The sequence below is a fragment of the Cervus canadensis genome, chromosome 2 (assembly GCF_019320065.1).
Source record: "Cervus canadensis isolate Bull #8, Minnesota chromosome 2, ASM1932006v1, whole genome shotgun sequence".
Lineage (NCBI taxonomy): Eukaryota > Metazoa > Chordata > Mammalia > Artiodactyla > Cervidae > Cervus > Cervus canadensis.
Genome location: NC_057387.1, coordinates 95,889,510 through 95,914,638, shown reverse-complemented (window position 1 = coordinate 95,914,638; position 25,129 = coordinate 95,889,510). Strand labels below are relative to the sequence as shown.

The 25,129-nt window shown below is 38.9% G+C and overlaps 1 protein-coding gene across 1 annotated transcript in view; it reads right to left on the bottom strand.

Moving 5' to 3' along the window:
* Nucleotides 1-23,389, bottom strand: part of EIF2B3 (eukaryotic translation initiation factor 2B subunit gamma) — a 105,813-nt gene extending 82,424 nt beyond the window's left edge. Inside the window, exons 1-3 of the mRNA XM_043461520.1 lie at nucleotides 23,268-23,389; nucleotides 20,264-20,420; nucleotides 12,596-12,744 (exon numbers count right to left, since the gene is read on the bottom strand). Of these exons, the coding sequence (XP_043317455.1) occupies nucleotides 12,596-12,744; nucleotides 20,264-20,411 (297 nt within the window). The 5' untranslated portion in view covers nucleotides 20,412-20,420; nucleotides 23,268-23,389. The remainder of the gene's footprint in view (nucleotides 1-12,595; nucleotides 12,745-20,263; nucleotides 20,421-23,267) is intronic.
* Nucleotides 23,390-25,129: the final 1,740 nt, after the last annotated feature.

Below are 25,129 nucleotides of genomic sequence, written 5' to 3'. Positions count from 1 at the left end.
AAAATGGCACCAAGGCCTAATTACTTCAGACAATCAGAGGAGCATCTAATGTAAGTCAGGCTCAGTGTCCAAGGACTCAGCCAGCTGTGCTTTATGTGTGATCAGACTGCATCCTTACTTCCTGCACAAGAGACAGTGCTCCTCCTGTGCAAGAACAGCCAGGCTTCTTGCTCATATGGCTCTAAACAGGACAGAAAACTTCCCTACAACACTGGGTCTCCCTCCACTTTAGAAAGATATCAAGGAGCAAAAGTAGCACTCCTGGAAGACAACATAGTTCCTTGAGTCCTGGTAGGAGATTTGCTAATTTTTAATGTTTTACATAAAAATATTTAATAAGAGCTCTACAGTAAATTGCATACTTTAAAAGAGTTCTACATATAAAAATAACTACCAACCACACAAAAAGAAGAGGAAAATAGAATTCTGAAAAATACCAGACCACTGAACTTGTTCTAAAGCCAAAAGTCTAAAGTAGACTTTTGGACTACATGATAAAGTAAAAAAAGCATGGGCATCTGAAATGCACAAATGCATCTCAAAATCCAGGATTGGGTTCTAGCTCTAGCTCAGCACCTAAGCAGGTATGGGATTTGGAGCAGGTTATTTAAGCTCTCTTGAGTATGAGGTTTCTCAACTGCAGAACAGAGTAATACCATCTATGTATCAAGGTGGCTGTAGGGATCAGAAACACAGGCCAGACACACACAGTAAATATGAAAGATTTCCCTTGCAATCTTCAGAGAAAATGTTCTAGGTAACTCCACAGAAAATGAAACTTACATCCTGATGTTTAGCCAATAAAGTAACTCCCTACTTTAGAGTAGTCTCTAAGAACAGAAGTAAATTAATTAATTTCTCAAACTGTACTCATTTATAAAGCTTTAGCCAATTTAATTATCCCTAAAAGTGCTCAACTGGCTGCAGAGAGAGATCTTATATGAATAATCAGCTGTTAATACAAAGCAGGTTGCTGTTGCTTCTCACTTTCATCTGCTTTTCTGTTCTCTTCCAAATTGTTCAACTTAAAAAAAATGATCAAATTAACCTTAAATGGATATAATTCAGGCTGCCATCCAGAAAGAGTGAAAAAACTGGCTTAAAACTCAACATTCAAAAAACTAAGATCATGACATCCAGTCCCATCACTTCATGGCAAACAGAAGGGTGAAAACTGGAAACAGTGACATTTTATCTTTTTGGGCTCCAAAATTAATATGGACAGTAACTGCAGCCATGAAATTTTGCTCCTTGGAAGAAAAGCTATGACAAATCTAGACAGCATATTTAAAAAGCAGAGACATCACCTTGTCAACAAAGGTCTGTATAGTCAAAGCTATGGTTTTTCCAGTAGTCATGTACAGATGTGACAGTTGGACCATCAAGAAGGGCCGAACACCAAAGAATTGATGCTTTTGAATTGTGATGCAGTCCCTTGAACTGCAAGATCAAACCAGTCAATCCCAAAGGAAATCAACCCTGAATATTCATTGGAAAGACTGATACTGAAGCTGAAGCTCCAATACTTTGGCCATCTGATACAAAGAGCATCAGATGGAAAAGACCATGATGCTGGGAAAGACTGAAGGCAGGAGGAGAAGGGGGAGACAGAGGATGAGATGATTGTATAGTATGACTGACTCAATGGACATGAGTATGAGCAAACTCTGAGATATAGTGAAGGACAGGGAAGTCTGGTGCTGTAGTCCATGGGTCACAAAGAGTCAGATATGACTTAGTGACTGAACAACAACAACTCAGAAAGAAAAAGAGTACCAATTAAGTTATTTAGCTGATATATTTTATTTTTTAGTACATCCCAAAAAAACATACACTTGAGTATAAGTTTTAAAGGTATGTATGCTCAACACTGGGTGAGGCCTTCAGATCACACAACCTGGAGGTAAAAATATCCCCTCATATCTCGGCTTTGTAGTAATTCTTCAAGAAAATCTACCAATATTTTCATGTTTTTTTCTGGAGCTACTCTAGCTCCTTCATACTAGTAACATCTACCTTTCCTCATCTCCACACCATCACAAATTCCTATTCTTCCTACAAGAATCAATTAGAAAGCGTCAATAAGCAGAGCTAAGTAGTTTCCTCTAGAGGGCGCATAGTACTCTAACTCTTTGTGCTCAGTTGCCCAGTTGTGTGATTGATTGGGAACCCAGGGACTGTAGCCTGTCAGGCTTCTCTGTCCATGGGATCTCCCTGGAAGGAATACTGGACTGAGTTGCTGTCCTCCTCCAGGGGGTCTTCCAGGCCAAGGGATCAAACTTGTGTCTCCTGCATCTCCTGCGCTGGCAGGCAGATTCTTTACCACTGAGCCACCTGGGAATCCCACCATGTTCCTAACCCACTCCACGACTGCACTCTCAAATAAAAATTCAATTTCCGAGGAGATAAGTGCCATTTGACTGTACCCAGCAGACATGATCCTATTAATCTCTCAATTACTCAATGTACTTACCTAGACTTTGGCACCTAATACACAGTCTTTCTTTCCACCTGAAGTGAGGAAAGTTATTAAACCTCTATGAGCCCTACTTTCCTCACCTGTAAAATGGGAACAAAGATTCAGCTTATATATACACGTATATATACATGTATATATATAAAATATTCTTAAGATTTATATATAAATAATATTCTTAAGATGTATTTATATATAAATTCAGTTCATATATATATATATATATATATATACACACACACACATATATATTCTTAAGATTCTTTTCCATTACAGGTTATTACAAGATCTTGAAAAAAATGTAAAAACAAAAAATATGATTCAGGAAAAGTACATTTAGCTATAAGGGGTCTTTTGTGATTCCATATGAATTTTAGGATTTTTTTTCAATTTCTGTAAACAATGTTACTGGATCTTTGACAGTGATGGCATTGAATCTGTAGGCTGCTTTGGTTAGTGTGGACACTTTAACAATATTAATTTTTCTAATTCATAAATATGGGATATCTTTGCAAAAAAATAACAAAAGAAAAAATGGAGATAAAGACAATATACTTCAGAGTGCAGCTGGAGGATTAAATTGAATAATGCATATTAAGTGTATAGCATGGAGGCTTCTGGTGTTGGAAATCTCATGGACTAGGAACCCAAAAACTGTTACAAATACCTAAAAATTATGGATAAGGCACTAACAAAAAATTACTCCAAATGTATTCAAACTTATGAGAAAGAATAGGAAAATACCAAGTGCCACAACTGAAGAAGGAAATGAAAACTACGTTGAAAATTCTGCTGCTATTGCTGAGTTGCTAAGTTGTGTCCAACTCTTTTGAGACTCCATGGACTGTAGCCTGCCAGGCTCCTCTGTCCATGGGATTTCCTAGGCAAGATACTGAAGTGGGCTGCCATTCCCTTCACCAGGGGATGTTCCTGATCCAGGGATCAAACCCGCGTCTCCTGCATTGGCAGGCAGATTCTTTACCACTGAGCCACCAGTTACACTGGGCCAAAAGATGTAGCTTGAAGTTGGTATGAAAGCATGAAAGCTGGAAGTCTGAACTGAGATTCTGCATAAATGGGACCTCAGTGAAAGGGTAAATTTGGGAGAGAAAAAATCTACCCATAGCACAGGGAGTCATCAAGGACGTTTGTCTGTTTGGTCCTGGGACCAAAAATTCTGAGAGAATATTATTTCTAACCTAGAATTCTATGTAAAGATAAGCTACCATTCAAGAGTAAGGATGGAATAAACATTTTTAAACATGCACTTCTCAAAATATTTACCTTCCATGCTCTCTTTAAAAAGCCAATTAAGGACTGGGTTCCTCTGAAATGGGAGAGTAAACCAAGAAAGAATAAAATGTGAGATCTAGGAGCCAGAGTATCCAACACAGGAGAGAAAAGGGAATTCACAGAATGATAGTGAAAAGAAGTTCCAGGATGACAGATCTGCAGCAGGCTAGAGCAATGAGTAGAAATTTCAAGAGAGAACAGATGGCTTCCAGGAGGACAGTCTCAAAAGAAAAAAAAAAAAAGAAAATGATGGACAGAATACCTGAAGTGTTTAAACATATTGACATCTTTTCATTCCTTTTAAAGGATCTAAGGGAATTAGTGATAGAAACAAAAAACTAAGCAACTTTTAAAAGGGAGGCAATTAATAACTCTAAGAAAAACAAATCATTGTATTAAAAAAAGGAACTTGGAACAGTTGACGGAACTTTTGGAAGAGTTGATAGAACTTTTCTTCTTTATCTTGATATATATTTCAATATATATCTATATCTTCCATATCTATATCTTTATCAGATCTCAGTATACAACACACACACTACTATATATAAGATAGATAACCAACATGGACCTATGGTGTAGCACAGGGAACTCTACTCAATATTCTATGATAACCTATATGGGGCAGGGGGGAGTCTGAAGGGGAATGGATATATGTATGTGTGTAATTGGGTCACTTATTTGTATGCCTGAAGCTAACACAACATTGTGGATCAACTATACTCTAATAAAATTTAAAAAAAACAAAACAACTTGGTATATCAAAAAAGGTAATTTTATGTATGTAATTTATACTTCCATAAACCTGATTTAAAAAAAAAAAAAACTGTACTTTTAAAATGGGTGTATTTTATTGTATACAAATTATAACTCATTAAAGTTGATTTTTTAAAAAGGGAAATATAGGGACTTCCCTGGTGGCTTAGTGGCTAAGAGTTGGTGATCCCAGTGTAGGGGACCTGAGTTTGATCCCTGGTCAGGGAACTAGATCCCACATGCTACAACTAAATGTCCTGTATGCTGCAACTAAGACCCAAAGCAGCCATATAAATAAATGTTAAAAAAAAAAAAAAAGGGAAATGCAACACTAGTACACTATATGAATCAGCTGTAAATAACTAACTAAGTCGCTTCAGTCGTGTCCGACCCTGTGCGACCCCATAGACGGCAGCCCACCAGGCTCCCCTGTCCCTGGGATTCTCCAGGCAAGAACACTGGAGTAGGTTGCCATTTCCTTCTCCACAGCTGTAAATTTGATGCTACTATATAGGGAGATTAGGAAAGGAGGAGCTTATGTACATGGAGAAGGGCAGACAAGGTACTAAATGAGTCAAATCCTTACTTTCCATAGTGAAATTACAATAGATAATATCTAAAACTTAAAGAAAACAGTAGCATAAATATGGTACTTAGAAATATTGAGGGCATTATCAGAAGGAAAAAAAGAAGAGCTGAAAACAGTTGCTTCTGAAGAGTAAGAATAATAAATAAGGAAGGACAGTGCAGGAGACCCTTGTTCTTCACCTTAAGTCTTGTAACTGTCTGACTCTTTAAATTATATATATATGTATATTATTTGCTTATACAATATATATACTAATAAAAAGAGAGCATGAAAACACAATCTAGGAACAAACCTAAAAAAAGATAAATAAGATTTTTATGAAGAAAATTATCCCAATAAAGATATTGGGATATATTTTAAAAGACTAAAATAAATGGAGAAATTCTAAGTGAATTAGAGCCTGAAAAGTAAGAAGCAAGATTAAACTTTTATATGAAATTTTTAAAAAATCTCTTTTAAGATGTTAAAATAGGGAATAATTTCTAAAGCAAAAACTAGAAATCACAAACCATAAAAGAAAAACTGTAAAATCAATTTCAATAAAATTTAAAAGCTTCTTTTTCTCCTAGAGCCCAGATTGTAGTCCATAACATGTTCCACAAAAAGAAACCATTTGGGCTGTTTTTTTAACCCCTTTATTAAGACTGACATCATAATCAAAATCAAGGCTTTTAAAAGAAATATCTGATTTCATTTCTGAATATAAAACAATATGAAGTAAACACATGAAGAATTATTGTCAAAAAAAGTTGACACTGAATCTAATTAAAATATAGACCCAAACTCCAGTTTACAAGAAAATACTGAAAAAGAGAAGGAAGTTAGCCAATGTTCACTGCAGCATATATACAACTGCCAAGATATGTAAACAACCTGTGTCCACAGACAAATGAATGGATAAAGAAAATGTGGTATATGCATGCAATGGAATATTATTCAGCCATTAAAAATAGTGAAATCTTGGCATTTGCAACAACATGGATGGAACTTAAAGGCATATGCTAACTGAAATAAGTCAAACAGAGAAAGACAAACACCATATAATCTCACCTATACATGGAATCTAAAAACAAATAAACAACAACAAGCCAAGTTCATAGTTACAAACAAGAGACTAGTAGTTGCCAGAGGTCAGCAGTGGGAGGTAAGCAAAATAGGTAAACGGAGCCAAAAGGTACAAACTTCTAGTTATAAAATAAGTAAGTCATGGAGATGCAATGTACAACTAGGTGACTATAATTAATGATACTGTACTGTCCCAGGTGGCGCTAGTGGTAAAGAACCTGCCTGACAATGCAGGAGACATAAGAGATGAGGATTCAATTCCCAGGTCAGGAAGACCCCTTGGAAGAGGGCATGGCAACCACTCCAGTATTCTTGCCTGGAGAATTCCATGGACAGAGGAGCCTGGATGGCTATGGTCCATAGGAGTGCAAAAAGTCAGATACAACTGAGCACACCCACAAAGGAAGGGAAAGGACATGTACGTATCTGAATTTTTTGTTTAGTGTACAGGTAGGTTGAAAATATTAATACATCTGTTTTCAGTCATCAGAAATAGTAGGACAAAGTTTGTTCAGACATAGGTAAGACTGAATCCTTCATCAGTCTGATAAATATGAAACACTACTATGAAGAAGATATAAAATCCAAGTACTTTTATATTATCTGCACCAGTTATAAAAATGGAGCTCACTCACCCAGGGCCTGGGAGAATGAATGAGCCAATAATCTCTTTTGATAAGTCAGAGAAAGAGGTTTGGGCAGCTGAAATAAAAAGTGATAAGCCAATAAATCAGTGAAATTGTATGATGAAATAAGGCAAAATGAAATAGAAAAGAATGCCAGAAGGGTAAAACCAAATGAAATATGTTGAAAGAATATAACATAGCAGATATGATATCCACCTCCAATAGAGAAAGCGGAGTCGCTCAGTCGTGTTCGACTCTTTGCAACCCCGTGGACTGTAGCCCACCAGGCTCCTCCGTCCATGGGATTCTCCAGGCAAGAATACTGGAGTGGGTTGCCATTTCCTTCTCCAGGGGATCTTCCCCATCCAGGGATCGAACCCAGGTCTCCCACATTGCAGGCAGACGCTTTAACCTTTGAGCCACCAAGAAAGACAAAGCATACACATTTAGCAAATGCAATGCAAATGACAAAGATGGTAAATTAAAATGGTAAAATACATTTCAACCAAAGAAGCCAAATAAAGCTAATATACTACTGTGGTCTTTCTCTGAGAAAAGCAGAAACCACCTGGGATAACCTCACAGTAAAATTTGAGTAACTCAATCTGTAGGAAGTGGGTAAAAATAAAAGAACCAAAAGCTAATAAACTCAAAACTCAAAGGTAATGTTCTTATCTTACCTAAAATCTTACTGAAAAAGAATCAATGTTTAGGAAGTCGCCTTTTAGGCTTCCCTGGTGGCTCAGATGGTAAAGCGTCTGCCTGGAATGTGGGAGACCCAGGTTAGATCCCTGGGTCAGGAAGATCCCCTGGAGAAGGAAATGACAACCCACTCCAGTACTCTTGCCTGGAAAACTCCATGGATGGAGGAGCCTGGTAGGCTACAGTCCATGGGGTTGGTTGCAAAGAGTCAGAAACGACTGAGCGACTTCACTTTCTCACTTCTTTCTTGTGGGCAAAAGGGAAGAGAAATAAATTGGCTCAAAGAAGCACTGTTTTTAAACCACAGCACAGCTGGAGGTGTTACTTTCTCCCTTAAGGGGTTACTTGTCCTCCCTTAGCAAACAACTGCCTCCTCAGGCTGTCTCAACTCTTCAACTGTTTATATGTATTTCCATTGCGCTTCCTGCAAGTTCACGTTGATCCCAATCAGACAGTTCTGAATTTTGGCTCAGGTTTGACTTTGTTCTTAATGGTTATTCAGGAGGCTACTTATGTTCCTCCACAGGTCAGTTTTGTTGCCTTCTATTCCAGGTCAGAATGCAAGCTGACGTGACGAAGCCAGGATTTCAGGAGTCACTGGTACAAGAGAAACTAAGCAGAGATAGCAAAGAGAGCAAAGGCCTGCTAGTCAAAGTCACAGCTTAAGAAAGCTCAGAGGTAGGATTATAGGTAAAGGATGCTGTGTAAATGATGTGGAAACAGGAGTAAGGAAGGAAAAGAAATGAGACCGTGTAGAATGAGTTAATGAGGATTCTGCTCTCAGGGATAAGGGGGAGCCCTAAAATAAGAAGTGCTCAAACCCATAAGAAGAGGTAGTGGCTTGGGAATAAAATGTCCTTTTGGCAGTTACTTTACTCTTTACCTCATGCCCTCTCCTATTTATTAATAGTTGCCCCTATTATTTTTCAAGCCTCTAAGGGTTATAGAAACTCATTTGTATGGAACTCCCAGGATCTCCAGTTCCAGGCTAGGGCAAAAATAACATTTCTAAGATTTATAAATTAGGGAGCAGAGTCTAGTTTATACCTCCATACTAAACTTTTAGACAGTAACTAAAACAGCTCCTGGGAAGACCACCAAACACCCTAAGCTTCTTGGTAAACCTGGCATATAACCCTGTGAAAGAACACAGTTCTCTTCTCATTACCCTAGTGAAATCCTCCATTTCTTCCCTAAATAAGAAACTGTACTCAAGAAAGCCACACACCCAACGTGATGGTATTAGAGATCTCCTCTCTGATCAGAAGCACCAAAATCTACTTGTATGAAAGCACAGAAAGACAAAAGAAGGCCAAAAAGTAAAAGGAAATGTCTATATACATTGAACTTCTGGAAGCCCTGGCCAGGGAAATAAGACAATAAAAAGAAATGAAAAGCATTAAGATTAAAAAGGAAGATGTAATACTGTTTTTATCTGCAAGCAACATGCTGTATATAGACAATCCTAAAGAATCTACAATTTAAGAAAGTCATGGGGTACAAAGCTAACACATAAAAACCAGCTGTATGGCTATACAAGTAATAAACAATTAGAAAATAGAATGAAAGTACTAGTTACAATATCATCAAACTGACGAAACAAGAATAAAATTACTGAGAGATGCTCAAAACCTCTATACTGAAAATTATTCAAAAAAGCACTACTGAGAGAAATTACAGGCAATCTAAATAAGCAGATGTCCAAGCACTGGAAGATTCAATATTAAGATGTCAATTCTCCCCAAATGACCAAAAGAGTCACTGCAATGCCAATCAAAATCCCAGAAAGCATTTTTCTGGCTAAAAACTGGCAAACTAATTCTAAAATTTATGTGGAAATGCAAAGGACTTAGAATAATCAAGGCAATCTTAAGGAAAAGGAACAAAGTAGGCAGATTTATAGTACCTGATTTCGGGACCAACTTTATAAAGTTAAGATAATCAAGACTTTATTAAATGTAGTATGAAAGCAGAGACAAGACAAACAGACCAATGGAATAAAGAAGAGAGAACAGAAATAGCACACACAGCTGAAAATCAGTCAGCTGATTTTCAACTAAGGCACCAGTGCAATTCAATGGGGAAAGGAAACTCTTTTTAACAAATGATGCAGGAACAACTGAATATTCATACAGAAAAAAGTAAATCTTTATTCCTATAACATTTTTAAACACAAAAAAATATCTTTTTAAGCTTAGGGTAAGCTAAGATTTCTTAGGACACAAAAAACACCAACCACAGGGGACTTTGCTGGCAGTTCAGTGGCTAAGACTCCATGCTTCCACTGCACGGGGCACAGATTCAATTCCTGTTTGGGGAACTAAGATCCAGCATGCCTCGTGGTATGGCAAAAAAAAAGAGTACTAACCATGAAAGAAAAAACTGGTAATTTGGATTTCATCAACATTTAAGACTTTTGGCCATCAAAGTCACCATTAAGAATATAAAAAGGCAAGCCAGAGACTGGCAGAAAATATTCACAACACATATCTGACAAAAGACTTCTATCTATAATATACAAATAATTTATATAATCTATAATAAAAAGGCAAACAACTGAAAAAAAAAGGCAAATGTCTTGAATAGACATTCCATGAAGATATACTAATGGTCAATAATCACATGAAAATGTGATCAGCATCACTATTATCAGGGACATGCAAATTAAAACCACAATGAGATAGTGTTACATAACACCCACTAGAATGGTTAAAGTTAAAAAGACTGACAGTGCCAAGTGTTGATGAAGATGTGAAGCAAATGCAATTCTTATACATTGCTGACAGAAGTATAAAATGTACAACCATTTAGAAAACTATCTGGCATTTCTCAATACAGTAAATCCTACAAACTATAATGTATTTTTTTCAAACTATATTTTTACAAAAAGATCTGCAGAACAATGTTCATAACAGCTTTACTCATAATATCTAAAATTTTGAAACAATGCAAATGACCATCAACAGAAAAATGGGTAAATAGTGGTATTCTTATTCAATGGAATACTACTCAGCAATAAATAAAAACAAGCTAGTTATACCAGCAATAATATGAATTTGAAAAATACTATGTTGAACAAAAGAAACCAAAATAAAATTATATGATTTCATTTATATGTAGTTCATGAACAAGCAAAATTAACATATGGTGACAGAAATCAGAATAGCAGTTGACTTTAAAGGTGGGGGATTAACTAAAATGAAGCACAAAGGAACTGTGAGAGGTGATGGAAATGTTCTAGATTTGGATAATGATAACCTAGTGGCTCAGATGATAAAGAATCCACCTGCAATGTGGAAGACCTGGGTTTGATCCCTGGGTTGGGAAGAACCCCTGGAGGAGGCCATGGCAACCCACTCCAGTATTCCTGCCTGGCGAATCCCCATGGACAGAGGAGCCTGGCGGACTACAGTCCCATGGGATCACAAAGAGTTGTACACACTGAGCGACTGAGCACAGCACAATCTGAGTGTATATAATTGTCAAAACTCATCAAACCATATACTTAGTATCTGTGTATTTTACTGTGTATAAACGTAAAATCCATTTATACACAGTAAATGGGCACTGTGTATACAGCTACCCTGGTGGCTCAGTGGTAAGAGAATCTGCCTGCCAATGCAGGAGACTCAAGAGATGAGGGTTTGATTCCTGGGTCGGGAAGACCCCCTGGAGTAGGAAATGGCAACCCTCTCCTGCATTCTTGCCTGGACAAGAATAAAAAACTGGCTACAATCCACACGGTTGCAAAGAGTTGGACTCAACTGAGCATGCACGCAAAGGAAGGGAAAGGCCATGTAAATATCTGCATTAATTTCTTGCTCTTTGGTGCATAGATAGGCAGAAAATATTAATATATCTGTTTGCAATCACCAGAAATAGTAGAAATTTTGCTCCCCAACTCAAATAAGATGGCAACATTATCAGAATGAATTTTTTCCCAAGGACATCAATTTTAGAACAGTCAAGAGTGGATCTCTCTCAGTTTATGTGACACAAACCATGCAGGAGATTGCATCCTCATAACCATAGGCTCGCTATATAATTTTTTTTTAGTTTTTATTTACTTGCTATATAATTTTTAAAATAATTTTATTACTTATTTATTTTTGGCTGTGCTGGGTCTTCATTGCTACACGGTCTTTTCTCTAGTTGCAGCAAGCGGGGGCTACTCTCTAGTTGAGGTACTCAGGCTTCTCATTGTGGTGACTTCTCTTGCTGTGGAGCACGGGCTCTAGCGCGTGGGGGCTTCAGCAGCTGCGACACGTGGGCTCGGTAGTTGCGGCTCCCAGACTCTAGAGCACAGGCTCAACAGATGTGGCACCTGGGCTTAGTTACCCTGAGGTATGTGGGATCTTCCCAGATCAGCGATCAAACCTGTGTTTCCTGCATTGGAGGGCGGATTCTTTACCACTGAGCCACCAGGGAAGCCCACTCATGTTAGTTGCTTAATCAAAGGAGACTAAACTTTCAAATAATATCACGTGAGGGAGCTTAAATTTTTGAAAGTTTCTTCTTATTTCTTTCCACTCAATCTCTCATCTGCAGAGTCAGCTGGTGGACTGATTTCTATTACTATACATGAAAATGAAAGTGAAAGGCGCTCAGTCACGTCCAACTCTTTGCCACCCCATGGACTATACAGTCTGTGGAATTTCCAGACCAGAATACTGGAGTGGGTAGCCTTTCCCTTCTCCAGGGGATCTTCCCAACCCAAGGATCAAACCCAGGTCTCCCACATTGCAGGCGGATTCTTTACCAGCTGAGCCACCAGGGAAGCCCCTACTATACATAAGTTTTGTTTATTCATGAACTTTATATAAATGGAATCTTTTGAAGTACATTAGAAACGTACCTTTTTTATAAAGATGTATTATGACTGAAAAATACTGGCAACTAGTGACTGTGACAACTGAGTGTCTAAATCTTTACTAGTAACCAAACTAAACAGCAGATGAAACATGGGCAGCAAAGTATGGGGTACTAGAACATATTTTTTAAAACACATTATAAACTGCATTGCATTGGGAAAATATAAGATGACATTTATTTTCAACAAATAAAAAAAATCAATAAACAGCTTTTCACCTTAAGTTTCTGATATATGTGGCGCAGAGAATCTGCAGTTCCCATGTCAGCTTCATCTGGAATACACACAATATCTAGCTTCATTTTCATCTTGTTGAAGTCTGCACACAAAGCCTTTTGGACATCCTTGGTTGTAATGACAATGACTTCTATAGCATAAAAAAAAGGAAGGAAAAGTGCAAAAACTCTCATTCATTTAGACAATGGTTACACTACTTCAGTTAGATTTGGTCTGTTTCTAGATTTAGTAATGACAGCTAATATTATTGAGATTTTGCAACACACTTTACATGCATCTTCTCAATTAATTCTCACAACAAATTATTAAAAATTTGTAAAAACTCCTCAATTTTACAAATGAGGAAACTTGGACTAAAAGATATGAAGTGACTTTGTTCAGGGTACATAAAACCAGTAAGCAAGAGATCTAAGATAAAACATGTTAATATATTACACACCACTTCTTCCTGACATAAAGAATGCAAAAGATCACTTATTCAACCATATACCAATGAGATTATATTTTATTCTATTCTAGTTTTAATTTTTGGTCACACCAAGCTGCATGTGGGATCTTAGTTCCCCTGACCAGGGATTGAACCTGTGCCCCCTGCATTGGAGGCATGGAGTCTAACTACTAGACCACCAGGGAAATCCTGGGATCACATTTTAAAACTTCATTCATTACAAAGAAAGAGCTATCACCACTTCCCATCAGATGGCTATTAGTGTTTCACTGATGATCATAATGAATCCAGTAACAGACAATTTCCATGTAATCGATGCCTTCACCTTATCCATATAGCCATCAGTTAAAAAAAACTTGGGGTTCTGTCATGGATCTTTGGCAGGGTAATGTAATCTACTGCAATATAACATGTGTTGCAGATATCTGAAGATTAGATTTTAGCATCTCTAAAGTGTAACAATTTCTATATGTGTTTCTTGATAGTGCTCAATTATCTCTCCCTTTCACTATAATCATTCTTTTTTCACTTTCTTTTCTTTCCTCCGTTCTTTCTTTTTCATATCATTTAACTTTCCTTCCTTCCTTCTTCCTTTTCCCACTTAGCTTTCTTTCAGTCATTAACTCACTCATTCAACCAACAAATACAATTGTATTTAATACCTAAAGGCCAAACAGGCACTGAGAATTCAGAAATGAACTAAACATGGCTCCTATTCTTAAGAAACATAACATGAACTTTTAGACATGAAAATGGTTAAGGAAGGCTTCATGGAAAGGATGGCTTTTGAGGCAGGCCATGATGAACTCAAGTCCAGTGTAGTATATACCATATATAAAATGCTGATGTTACAGAGATGAATTAGACACAGTACCTGCTCTCAGGAGGATTAGTCTAACATGCCACTAACTACAGCATAAAGCAGACCTTAAAAGGTACTGGGATAGAAAAATGAAGTTTGATAAAAACACAGAGGACAGGGTGACTGACACTGTTTGGGATTTCAAGAAGGTGACATTTCCATAGGGTGGAGAGATTTTAAGTCGAGTGAAGGGAGTGAACTATAAACATAGGTCAGTCAGTCTCATAATTGGACCAGTCAGTTCAGTTCAGGCACTCAGTCATGTCTGACTTTTTGACTCCATGGACTGCAGCACACCAGGCTTCCCTGTCCATCACCATCTCATGGAGCTTGCTCAAACTCATGTCCATCGAGTCGGTGATGCCATCCAGCCATCTCATCCTCTGTCGTCCCCTTTTCCTCCTGCCTTCAATCTTCCTCAGCATGAGGGTCTTTTCCAATGAGTCAGTTCTTCACATGAGGAGGCCAAAGTGTTGGAGCTTCAGCTTCAGCATCAGTCCTTCCAATGAATATTCAGGACTGATTTCCTTTAGGATTGACTGGTTTGATCTCCTTGCAGTCCAAGGGACTCTCAAGAGTCTTCACCAACACCACAGTTCAAAAGCATCAATTCTTCTGCACTCAGCCTTCTTTACAGTCCAACTCTCACATCCATACATGACTACTGGGAAAACCATACCTTTGACCAGACGGCCTTTGTCAGTAAAGTAATGTCTCTGCTTTTTAATATGCTGTCTAGGTTTGTCACAGCTTTTCTTCCAAGGAGCAACAGTCTTTGAATTTCATGGCTGCAGTCACTACCTACAGTGATTTCGGAGCCCAAGAAAATAAAGTCTGTCACTGTTTCCATTGTTTCCCCATCTACTTGCCACGAAGTGACCAGATGCCGTGATCTTCGTTTTTGAATGCTGAGTTTTAAGCCAGCTTTTTCACTCTCCTCTTTCACTTTCATTAAGAGGCTCTTTAGTTCCTCTTCACTTTCTGCCATAAGGGTGGTGCCACCCGCATATCTGAGGTTATTGTTACTTTTCCCAGCAATCTTGATTCCAGCTTGTGCTTCATCCAGTCCTGCATTTCGCATGATGTACTCTGTATAGAAGTTAAATAAGCAGGACGACAATATACAGCCTTGACATACTCCTTTCCCAATTTTGAACCAGTCCATTGTTCCACGTCCAGTTCTAACTGTTGCTTCTTGACCTGAATACAGATTTCTTGGGAGGCAGGTAAGGTGGTCTGATATTCCCATCTCTTTAAGAATTTTCCACAGTTTGTTGTGATCCATACTGTCAAAGGGTTTAGCATAGTCAATGAAGCAGAAGTAGATGTTTTTCTGGAACTCTCTTGCTTTTTCGATGATCCAGCGGATGTCAGCAATTTGATCTCTGGTGCCTCTGCCTCTTCTAAATCCAGTTTGAACATCTGGAAGTTCACGGTTCATGTACTGCTGAAGCCTAGCTTGGAGAATTTTGAGCATTACCTTGCTAGCATGTGAAATGAGTGCAACTGTGTGGTAGTTTAAGCATTCTTTGGCATTGCCTTTCTTTGGGATTGGAATGAAAACTGATCTTTTCCAGTCCTGTGGCTACTGCTGAGTTTTTCAAATTTGCTGGCATATTGAGTGCAGCACTTTCACAACATCATCTTTTAGGATTTGAAATAGCTCACCTGGAATTCCATCATCTCCACTAGCTTTGTTTGTCGTGATGTTTCCTAAGGCCCACTTGACTTCACACTCTAGGATGTTTGTCTCTAGGTGACTGATTACACCATTATGGTTATCTGGGTCATTAAGATCTTTTTTTTGTATAGTTCTGTGTATTCTTGCCACCTCTTCTTAATATCTTCTGCTTCTGTTAGGTCCATACCATTTCTGTCCTTAATTGTGCCCATCTTTGCACGAAATGTTCCCTTGGTATCTCTTCATTTTCTTGAAGAGATCTCTAGTCTTTCCCATTCTATTCTTTTCCTCTATTTATTTGCATTGATCACTTAGGAAGGCTTTCTTATCTCTCCTTGCTATTCATTATGGAGAGACTAATGCTAAGCAGGGCTATGAACTTCCTAAAATAATGAACAATGTGAATAGAATGAACAAAGAGTTTATAGATCAACTCCAGAATATCATGTTTAGGAGTCATTCTCCAAATTCTGAGTTAGCCTCATTCAGAAGGAATTTTCTATATAACAGGCATTTAATATACCTCAAAAGACTATCCCCCCCCCCAAAAAAAAAAAAAAAAAAGACTATCCCCAAATATAACTAAAGATATATAGCAAGAGGGAAAAAAAAGTGATAGATAACAAAGCCATAAGAACTTATTAAAGGAAAGTAGTATATTTAAAAGTGTATTAAGATATGTCATTCACCTGTGATATTGAGCTCTAAAAATAAAATCTTTTCTAAAACACATCTCAATGTCAGTATCATACAGACCACTGTAAAGAACTGTTCATGGGTCTGTCTCAAGAAAGTATGACTGGAATAAACACTGGATCATAAACCTAGGGCCCAGGATCTGCACCAACTCCATCTGGTATTCTAATCTGCTATATCTAACTAAAGGACACCTCAAACTCATTGTGGCCAAAGCCAAACTCACTGTCTTCGCTCACACCTGTTCATTGTTTTACATTTCCTCTCCTATTACTGACATCACCATCCACTTAGTTACTTACCTAAGTAGAAAGTAGAGGGAACTCGTCCCTTTCTTTCTACTACCCCTCCCCATGAATCAAGAACTTTCCCAAATCGTCCTTCTTCTCCATCCTTAGCGCTAATGCCTTAGTTCAGGCCCTCTTTGTTGTTAGCATGGACTTTTGTATCAATCTCTTAACTCATCTCCTTGCTTACAGTCTTGACCCCCTCACACTAATTCTTCATACAGCTCTCAAAGCAATTTTTAAAAAAATCTGTATTTCAAATTTATTACCATAAAGTTGTTCACATTTGCTTATTATCTTTGTTTGTTTGCTTGTTTTAGCTGCGCTGCATGGCTACAGGATCTCAATTCCCCACCAGGGACTGAACCTGGGCCACGGCAGTGAAAGCGCAGAATCATAACCACTAGGCCACCAAGGAACTCTCTTGCTTATTAACTTTTAACATCTGTAGGATTTGTGGTGATGTTCCCTCTTTCATTCCTGTTATTAGTAATTTGTATCTTCTCCCCTTTTTTTGATCAGTCTAACTAAAGATTTAACAATCCTATTGATTTTTTTTAAAAGAATCATCTCTTGGTTTTACTAATTTTCTCTAATGCTTTTGGGTTCTATTTCACTTCTACTCTTATCATTTTTATCTCCTTTCTACTTATTTGAGTTTCATTTGCTTCTCTTTTTCCAGTTTGTCAAAGTAGAAACTTAGATGATAGTTTGAGACATTTCTTTTCTAATAGAGAACTTAATGTTATAAAATTTTCTCTAAACATTGTATTTTAGCTACATCCCTCAAACTTGAAAACACTGAATTTTCATTTTCAGTAAGTTAAAAACATTTTCAAATTCCCCTTGTGGTCAGATGGCCAAAAAGCACAAGAAAAGATGCTCAACATCACTAATTATTAGAGAAATGCAAATGAAAACTACAATGAGCTATCACCTTGCACTGGTCAGAATGGTCATCACCCAAAAAAATCTAAAAACAATAAATGCTAGAGAGCGTGTGGAGGAAAGCGAACCCTCCTACACTGTTGGTGGGAATGTAAACTGGTACAGCCACCATGGAGAACAGTATGGAGGTTCCTTAAAAAACTCAAAATTGAAACTACCATATGACCCAGCAATCCCACTCCTAGGCATATACCCAGAGAAAACCACAATTTAAAAAGATACCTAAAAAAAAAAAATACATGCACCCTGATGTTCACTGCAGCACTATTTACAACAGCCAGGACAGGGAAGCAACCTAAATGTCCATCAACAGAGAAATGGATAAAGAAGATGTCATATATATACTTGGTGGAATATTACTCACTCATAAAAAAGAACAAAATAATGCCATCTATAGCAACATGGATGGACCTAGAGACTGTCATACTGAGTCATGTAAGTCAGACACAGAAAGATAAACATCATATGATATTGCTTATATGTGGAATCTAAAAAAAAAGCGTCCAAATGAAGTTTGTATAGAAGCAGAGCCACAAATGTAGAAAACAAACTTATGGCTACCAGGGAACAAGGGGGAGAAGGGATAAATTGGGAGTTTGGGACTGACGTACAAACACTACTATATAAAATAGGTAACTAATAAGAACCTACTGTATAGCACAGGGAACTCTACTCAATACTCTGTAATGGCCTATATGGGAAAAGAGTCTAAAGAAAGAGTGGATACATGTGTATGTATAACTGATTCATTTTCCTGTACACCTGAAACTAATACAACACTGTAAATCAACTATACTCTAATAAATTTGTTTTTTAAATTTCCTTTGTGGTTTCTCTGGGTTATGTACAAATATGTGGTTTGATTTCCAAATACTTAGGGATTTTCTTGATACCTCTATGTTATTGACTTCTAATGTAACTCTACTGTGGTTAGAGAATATATTTTGTATTATTTTAATCTTCAAAGATTTATTGAGACCTCTTTTATTTAAAAAAATACAGTCTATCTTGGTAAAAGTTCTTAGCATTTGAAAAGAATTGTGAATTCTGCTTTACTCGGTGGCATGTTCTATAAATGTCAATTAGGTAAAATTGTAAAAAATCCTAAGGAATCCACAAAAGGCTGCCAGAGTTAATAAAAAGTGTATTTAGCAAAGTTGTAGGATACAGGGCAGCATAAAAAAGCTATGTTTTCATGTACCAGCAACAAATTTTCTGGAAATTGGAATAACTACCATTTATGATAACACAAAAATATCAACTACCTACAAATAAATATAATAAAATATGTGTAAGTCCTATACACTGAAAACTATAAAGTAGTTGTGTAAGTTGAGAGAAATTATAAAAGGCCTAAATAAAAGGAGAGATATACCATGCTCCTCAATCAGAAGACTCAATACTGTTAAGATGTGAATTCTCTTCCTATTGATCTATGGATTCAATTCAGTCTTAATCAAAATTCTAGCAACTATTTTTGTAGAAATTGATAAGCTGATTCTGAAATTTATATAAAGATACAAAGGACTTAGAGCAGCGAAAACATGAATTTAACCATATTAAACTTCAGTTTAGTAAGCCTTTCAGGACTTCCTTGTGCTTCCACTGCAGAGGGCATGGGTTTGATCCCTGATTAGGGAACTAGGATCCCACATGTGTTGTGGCACAGCCAAAAAAATAGGCTCTTCATTGATTTCTCACTGCTTTCAAGGAAAAAAAAAATCTAAATTCCTCAACATGGAATACAAGGCCCTTCACAGTATAATGCCTGTTATTTCTCTCATTACATTTATTCCCTCTTACACTCGATGTTGCTGTTGTTGTTTAGTCACTAAGTCATGTCCGACTCTTTGTCAACCCCATGGTCTAGAGCCCACCAGGCTCCTCTGTCCATGGGATTTCCCAGGCAAGAATACTGGAGTAGGTTGCCATTTCCTTCTCCAGGGGATCTTCCAGACCAAGGGATCAAACCTGCATCTCCTGCATTGCCAAGCGGATTCTTTACCACTGAGCCACCAGGGAATACACACTGATATTACAGCCACATAAAATGAAAAGTAGTTGTTAAAAAAAAAGAAAAGTAGTTGTGAGAATATGTGCTGATCATGACTTTCTCTCTGCAAAATTTACTGCTTCTGTATGGAATACTTCCTCCACACTGGTCAGAATGTCAATCTATTTTTCAAGAGTCAATTCGAGGGTCAGCTACTCTGTAAAGTCTTCTCTGAATCTCAGGTTCAAACAGTAACTTCCTTATATTAATAACAAGCACTTATAATGTGCCTCTGTTATAACATTTATCACATTACACAATGATAATCTGTTTACATGTGTATCTCTCCACTAGACTTTAAGGTTCTGGAAATCAGGGCCTGAGTTAACCTTCTCAATTCTGTACTCCAGTGTTTAACCTGGCACATACAGGTTCTCAGTAAATATATTATAAGGCATGTGGTCATTCTCATATTACGTTCTGATATCCTTCCAGGGTTATCTTGGATCACTGTGGAGACCAGCTCTAAAAAAGAAACACTTAGCACTATCTTCTCAACCTTTTTCACACAGCAACAGAGCACTTCAAAGTTTCTAATTTAAAGAGGCCAGTCTCCAGCCAACGCTGAGTCCTAGTCTTTTTTCATTCACTCCTCTCACCCTCATAAAGCTGACAAATTACTGGGATGAAGAACCCTAAAAGTTTTGTAAGTATATCTCATTGCCATAACTCACCTTCAAACCCAACACGCTCAAGCAGGTTCAGTGGGTACCACACTAAAGGTCTGTTGCCCACTGGAAGCAGAGGTTTGGGAATACTGGAAGTCAGGTCTGTCATTCGCGATCCCCCTCCAACTGCCATCACAACTGCTTGAAATTCCATTTTTAAAAACTGTAATCACAGAGAAAACCAAGAGAAAAATGTAATAAAATCAATGCACACACAGTATTCATCTTATTTTTATTTAGGTTATTGATATTCACTTATGACAAACATGTCATTTCCAACTCCAATAACCAGAATAAGAAAGACTCCTTAGCCACAGTATAAACATCACATTTATCCTATTCTCTTACTGATACATACTCTCATTTCCAGCCTGGGGTTATGGGCTAGAGGGGGGAAATGAATAAAACAAAAATCTGGCTCTTGCTCTTGAGTTGTTGACAAATAAGTGAAGACAAATGCAGTAAATTACAATACAACATCATTAATGCCATGACAGGGATATATCTAAGGTGCAGCAAGCATATATAGTGACAGTAACACCTAAGTCTTCCTAGAAAAGACAGGGAAGGTTTTATAGGAAAGTAATGCTTGAGCTGACTCTTAAAGGAGTAAGAATTTACCAAGTTGGCTTCTGATATGTGAGTTTGTATTCCCTGAAAAAAATTTTAAACTTCTGACTAGAATTAACAGCACAAATACAAGCACATTAGATCTCTGAAGAGTATGAAATGACTTAAGATGCTTCTATTAATTCAGCCATGGGCTCCCATTTTTTTCATTACCCGCAACTTGAAATATAACACTCTAAACCCAAATGTAGTCTTGTATCTTAAACTAGGTTTGCAGAGCCCAATTACAGAATAAACCAAGTTAATTTCTTTTTTTCAGATTCAAGGTGATAAATGAAACTGTTTGACATTCAAAAAAATCTCTTTACAGCTGCTACCACAGAAGACAGGCACATTAAAAACTCACAAATCCTTATTGATTTAAAATAAAAGTACTCTTTTACTTACAACAAATGATGTAACCTTTTAAAAATAAAGTGAAATTCAATGCTCTGGAAACAAAAATGTATTTAACACCAAACTGGTAAATAACGTTGCTCCTTTATCATAATTTTGATCAGTCCTGGGCTCCTCACATCAGTATCTAAACTGCAACACACACACACCCCATACACCCAAGCACAAAGTAAAGGCTCTTACACAATGTCCACAACGTAAAGATATGGTACTTTCAATTCCAGCAGGCACTGCCTCAGATTGGAATTTAACTTCAATCTGGCATTATATAAATCTCATAACATCTGATGTTATTATGAAAAGTATTAACACTGGATCCTTAAGAGTTAAAAGACCTGAGTTTGAGTTCTGGTTCTGTCACTTACAGGTGAGGTAACCAGGGGCCTGACATTTAAAACTCAGCGTCCTCAGTTTCTAGAAAAGAGCCTGGTGGTTAAGTTCACAGGCCCTTTAACCAGACTGCCTGGATTTTAATTCTAGCTCTACCATGAATTAGCTGTATGATCCAGGGCAAGCTACACACCTTTCCCAAGCCTCCATTTTCTTAATTTTCTAAGGTGAAGATAATTAGTTTCTACTTCACAGAGTTGTTATAAATGTTAAACAAGTTAACCCATGTAAAGCACACAAAACAATGACACACAAAACAAAAGCATTATATAAGTTTTTGATAATAGACAGATCATGGAAACTTTCTGTGCCAGCTGAACCATGCTGTTGCATAATTCTGGTCCCTGTATCCCTATTCTTGCTTCCTTAGTTGCCTTTCTCCTGTGTCCAGTATGTAACCACCAATTAAACATTAAAGACTCAGTTGAAGAATCACCTTGTGTATAAAGACATTCGTATCCCTTCCCACCCTCCCAGAGAAGTAACTCTTTTCTCCTTAAAGGCTTCCATTCTACTATGTACAGATCATCTCTACCTTTCAGGCTTCACTGCCCATTTATTTTAATTTTTATTATTTCTTGGCTGCCCCAAGTGTGGCATGTGGGATCTTACTTCCCACCCCCCCCACCCCCGCCCCCCGCGGGATGGAACCCGCTGCCCCTGCGTTGGAAGTGTGGCGTCTCAACCATTGTACTACCAGGGAAGTCCATCTGCCTGTTTATTTAAATGCCTGTTTCCTGGGAGTTCCTTGACTGTCATCGCTGTATCCCCAGTACCTGACATAATTCCTGTCAGACGCCAGGCACTCAGTCAGCAGTTGTGGAATGACTATCTGTGAACCTCACAACAACCCAGAGTAAGCGTCAAGCTCAAACATGTGCAGAAGGGACATCAGAACCCAAGTCACTAGGATCTGAGGTTTCTGCTCTCAGTGAGGCTCTGGGTGATAATCATGAACATAACTGATACCAGGCAGCCTGACAAATGTCTCAATGTCACTGCCGCGACTCTGAGTGATGGGAATCAAGGCAAAAACTCGCTAGCCACTCAGGCTTTAGAGAGGGTGTTCATGGCATCTTCAACCTGCCTCCGATATAGCCCTCCCTGCCTTCTCCCTTTGTAAACCGATAAAAACCCCGAATCACAACTGATCTCTCAGCCAGACTTGATTGTACTGCTCTTTGCATTTGTATCTTGCACCCAAAATAACCAAAAACAGAAAAAAAGAACGAAGGACTTTTAAATGGAAAGGATCAGGCACTGTGCTCAGGGCGTCTGGTGCTCACTCGCTGAGACTTCCAGCAGATCCTCCCCTCCCTGAAACTCAATTTCCTCAACTTTTGCACAAGGTGGCTGGCTCGGATGCTCCCCGAGCTTCCTTTTAGTTCGGCCACTTGGCTCCGCGGCCAGGTCCGGGAGGCACTCGAGCTGGCGACTCGGGCTCTGCACCCCTGCAACCCACTCGGGCCCTCCTCTGCCAGGCTTGAGGAGCCCGCCTCCCTCCGGTGAAGTGAGGCTCGGCGGCCTCCACCTCGCGGCTCCCCCCGCCAGCCCGCTCGTGCGCGGCCTGGCAGCGCAGAAGCCGCAGCTTTACCTCAAGTCCCCGCGCGCCGCCACGGTTCCCAGCGCTCCCCGCGCTCCCCACGCCGCCGCCGACTGACAGCCAAAAGGCGCAGGCGCACGATGGCCGGGCAGATCGATGGGACGCGCTGGGCAGGCCCGCAGAGAAGAAAACGAGCACCGAGTAATAGATGACGGCCGAGAAGGGCGCGGAGGGGAGGAGGGGAGGAGTAGGGGAGGCGGGGTCGCCGGAGCCTTTTCATTCATTCACAAATTACAAACTCCCACAGAGCGTCCCTCACGCTGCAGGGGAACTAGTCACAGTCTCTTCCTTCAGGCAGTTCTCCTTCTAGGACCTGGTGCCAACTACCACTCTGCGGAAGGACAGCTCATTGGGAGCTGCGGTTGAGGGCTGACCAGTGATTTCACCAAGGATTGCCAAGGTTTTCTGTGTCCAGTGAGGTCTAATGTGGCCACTCAACGTTGGCTTTCTGAACCGGATTATTATGGTATGGAAAACATCCACCTTTAAGCCATCAAAAGTTGGTCGGGAGTGTGGGATTCGGGAAGATCTCACTGTAATTGTGGGGAAAATCCCCTGGAGGAGGGCATAGCAACCCACTCCAGTATCCTTGTCTGGAAAATCCCATGGACAGAGGAGCCTGGCGGTCTACAGTGCATAAGGTTGCCCAGAGTCAGACACGACTGAAGCGACTTAGCACGCACTGTGATGGTGATACTGAACAGTGGCTTGGAGAGAGTGAGTCAAATGAATATCTTGGGTAAGAGCCTTCCAAGAAGACTAGCCAGCATGTGCAAAGGCCTTGGAGAGAGAAGGCAACTTCAGAGAACAACAAAGAAGCCGAAAGAGCTGAAGAAAAGTGAGCTGGGGGAGAGTGGATGACGGCAGAGGAGGCCAGAGAGGCAATGGGGGAGAAGGTGGAGAATTCAGATCCTGTGGGTCTTGTAGGCATTGTGAGGACCTTGACTTATGCAGAGGAGCAGCGATATAACAGGCTTTTAAAGGATCACTGTGGTTGCTGTGTTGATAATAGAATCTCTGCTTCCAGAGACCAGTTAAGAAGCTGCAACTGAAAAAAAAAAAGAGAAGAAGAAGAAGCTGCAACTGGATGAGAGAACCCAAACAGCTGAGTCTAGACTCCAACAGTTGTGAGATAACAATAAAATAATTCTTTTTTGTTTGTTTTAAGCAGTACATTTTTTTTTTTTTTTTTTTAAGCAGTACATTTTTAAGGCAGATTGTTAAGCTGCATTATCTGGTTTTGGGCAGGGGTTGTGTGGTTTCTGGTTTTTTGGCCACTCTGCAGGGCTCAAGCGATCTTAGTTCCTCAACCAGGAATTGAACTTGGCAGTGAAAGAATGGAGTCCTAACCACTGGACCACCAGGGGATTCCGTAAACTACATTGAATAACAGAACAATGGTCGTTCTCTCTTTTGGAAGCTTCCTCGTTTTCTATCCATCTCTTTTTAATATTTCTTTAATTAAAAAAAAATGTATTTGTTTTATTTTTGGCTGCATTGGATCTCCTTTGCTGTGCAAGGGCTTTCTCTGGTTGGGTGAGTGGGGCTACTCATCCTTGCGGTGCACAGGCTTCTCGATGCAGTGGCTTCTGTTGCAGGGCACAGGCTCTGGGGCATGAGGGCTTTAGCAGTTGCTGCACACAGGCTTAGTTGCTCAGTGCCACATGGAATCTTCCCCAGCCAGGGATCAAACCCATGTTCCCTGCATTGGCAGGCGGATTCTTAACCACTGGACCACGGGGGAAGTCCTCTATCCATCTGGTAAAACTTTAGTTACCTTAGCTCCCTGCCAGTTAGGAAGCAGAGTCTAACTTCTGCAATAAAAAGAAAGGAATTTGACTTCATTCAACAAT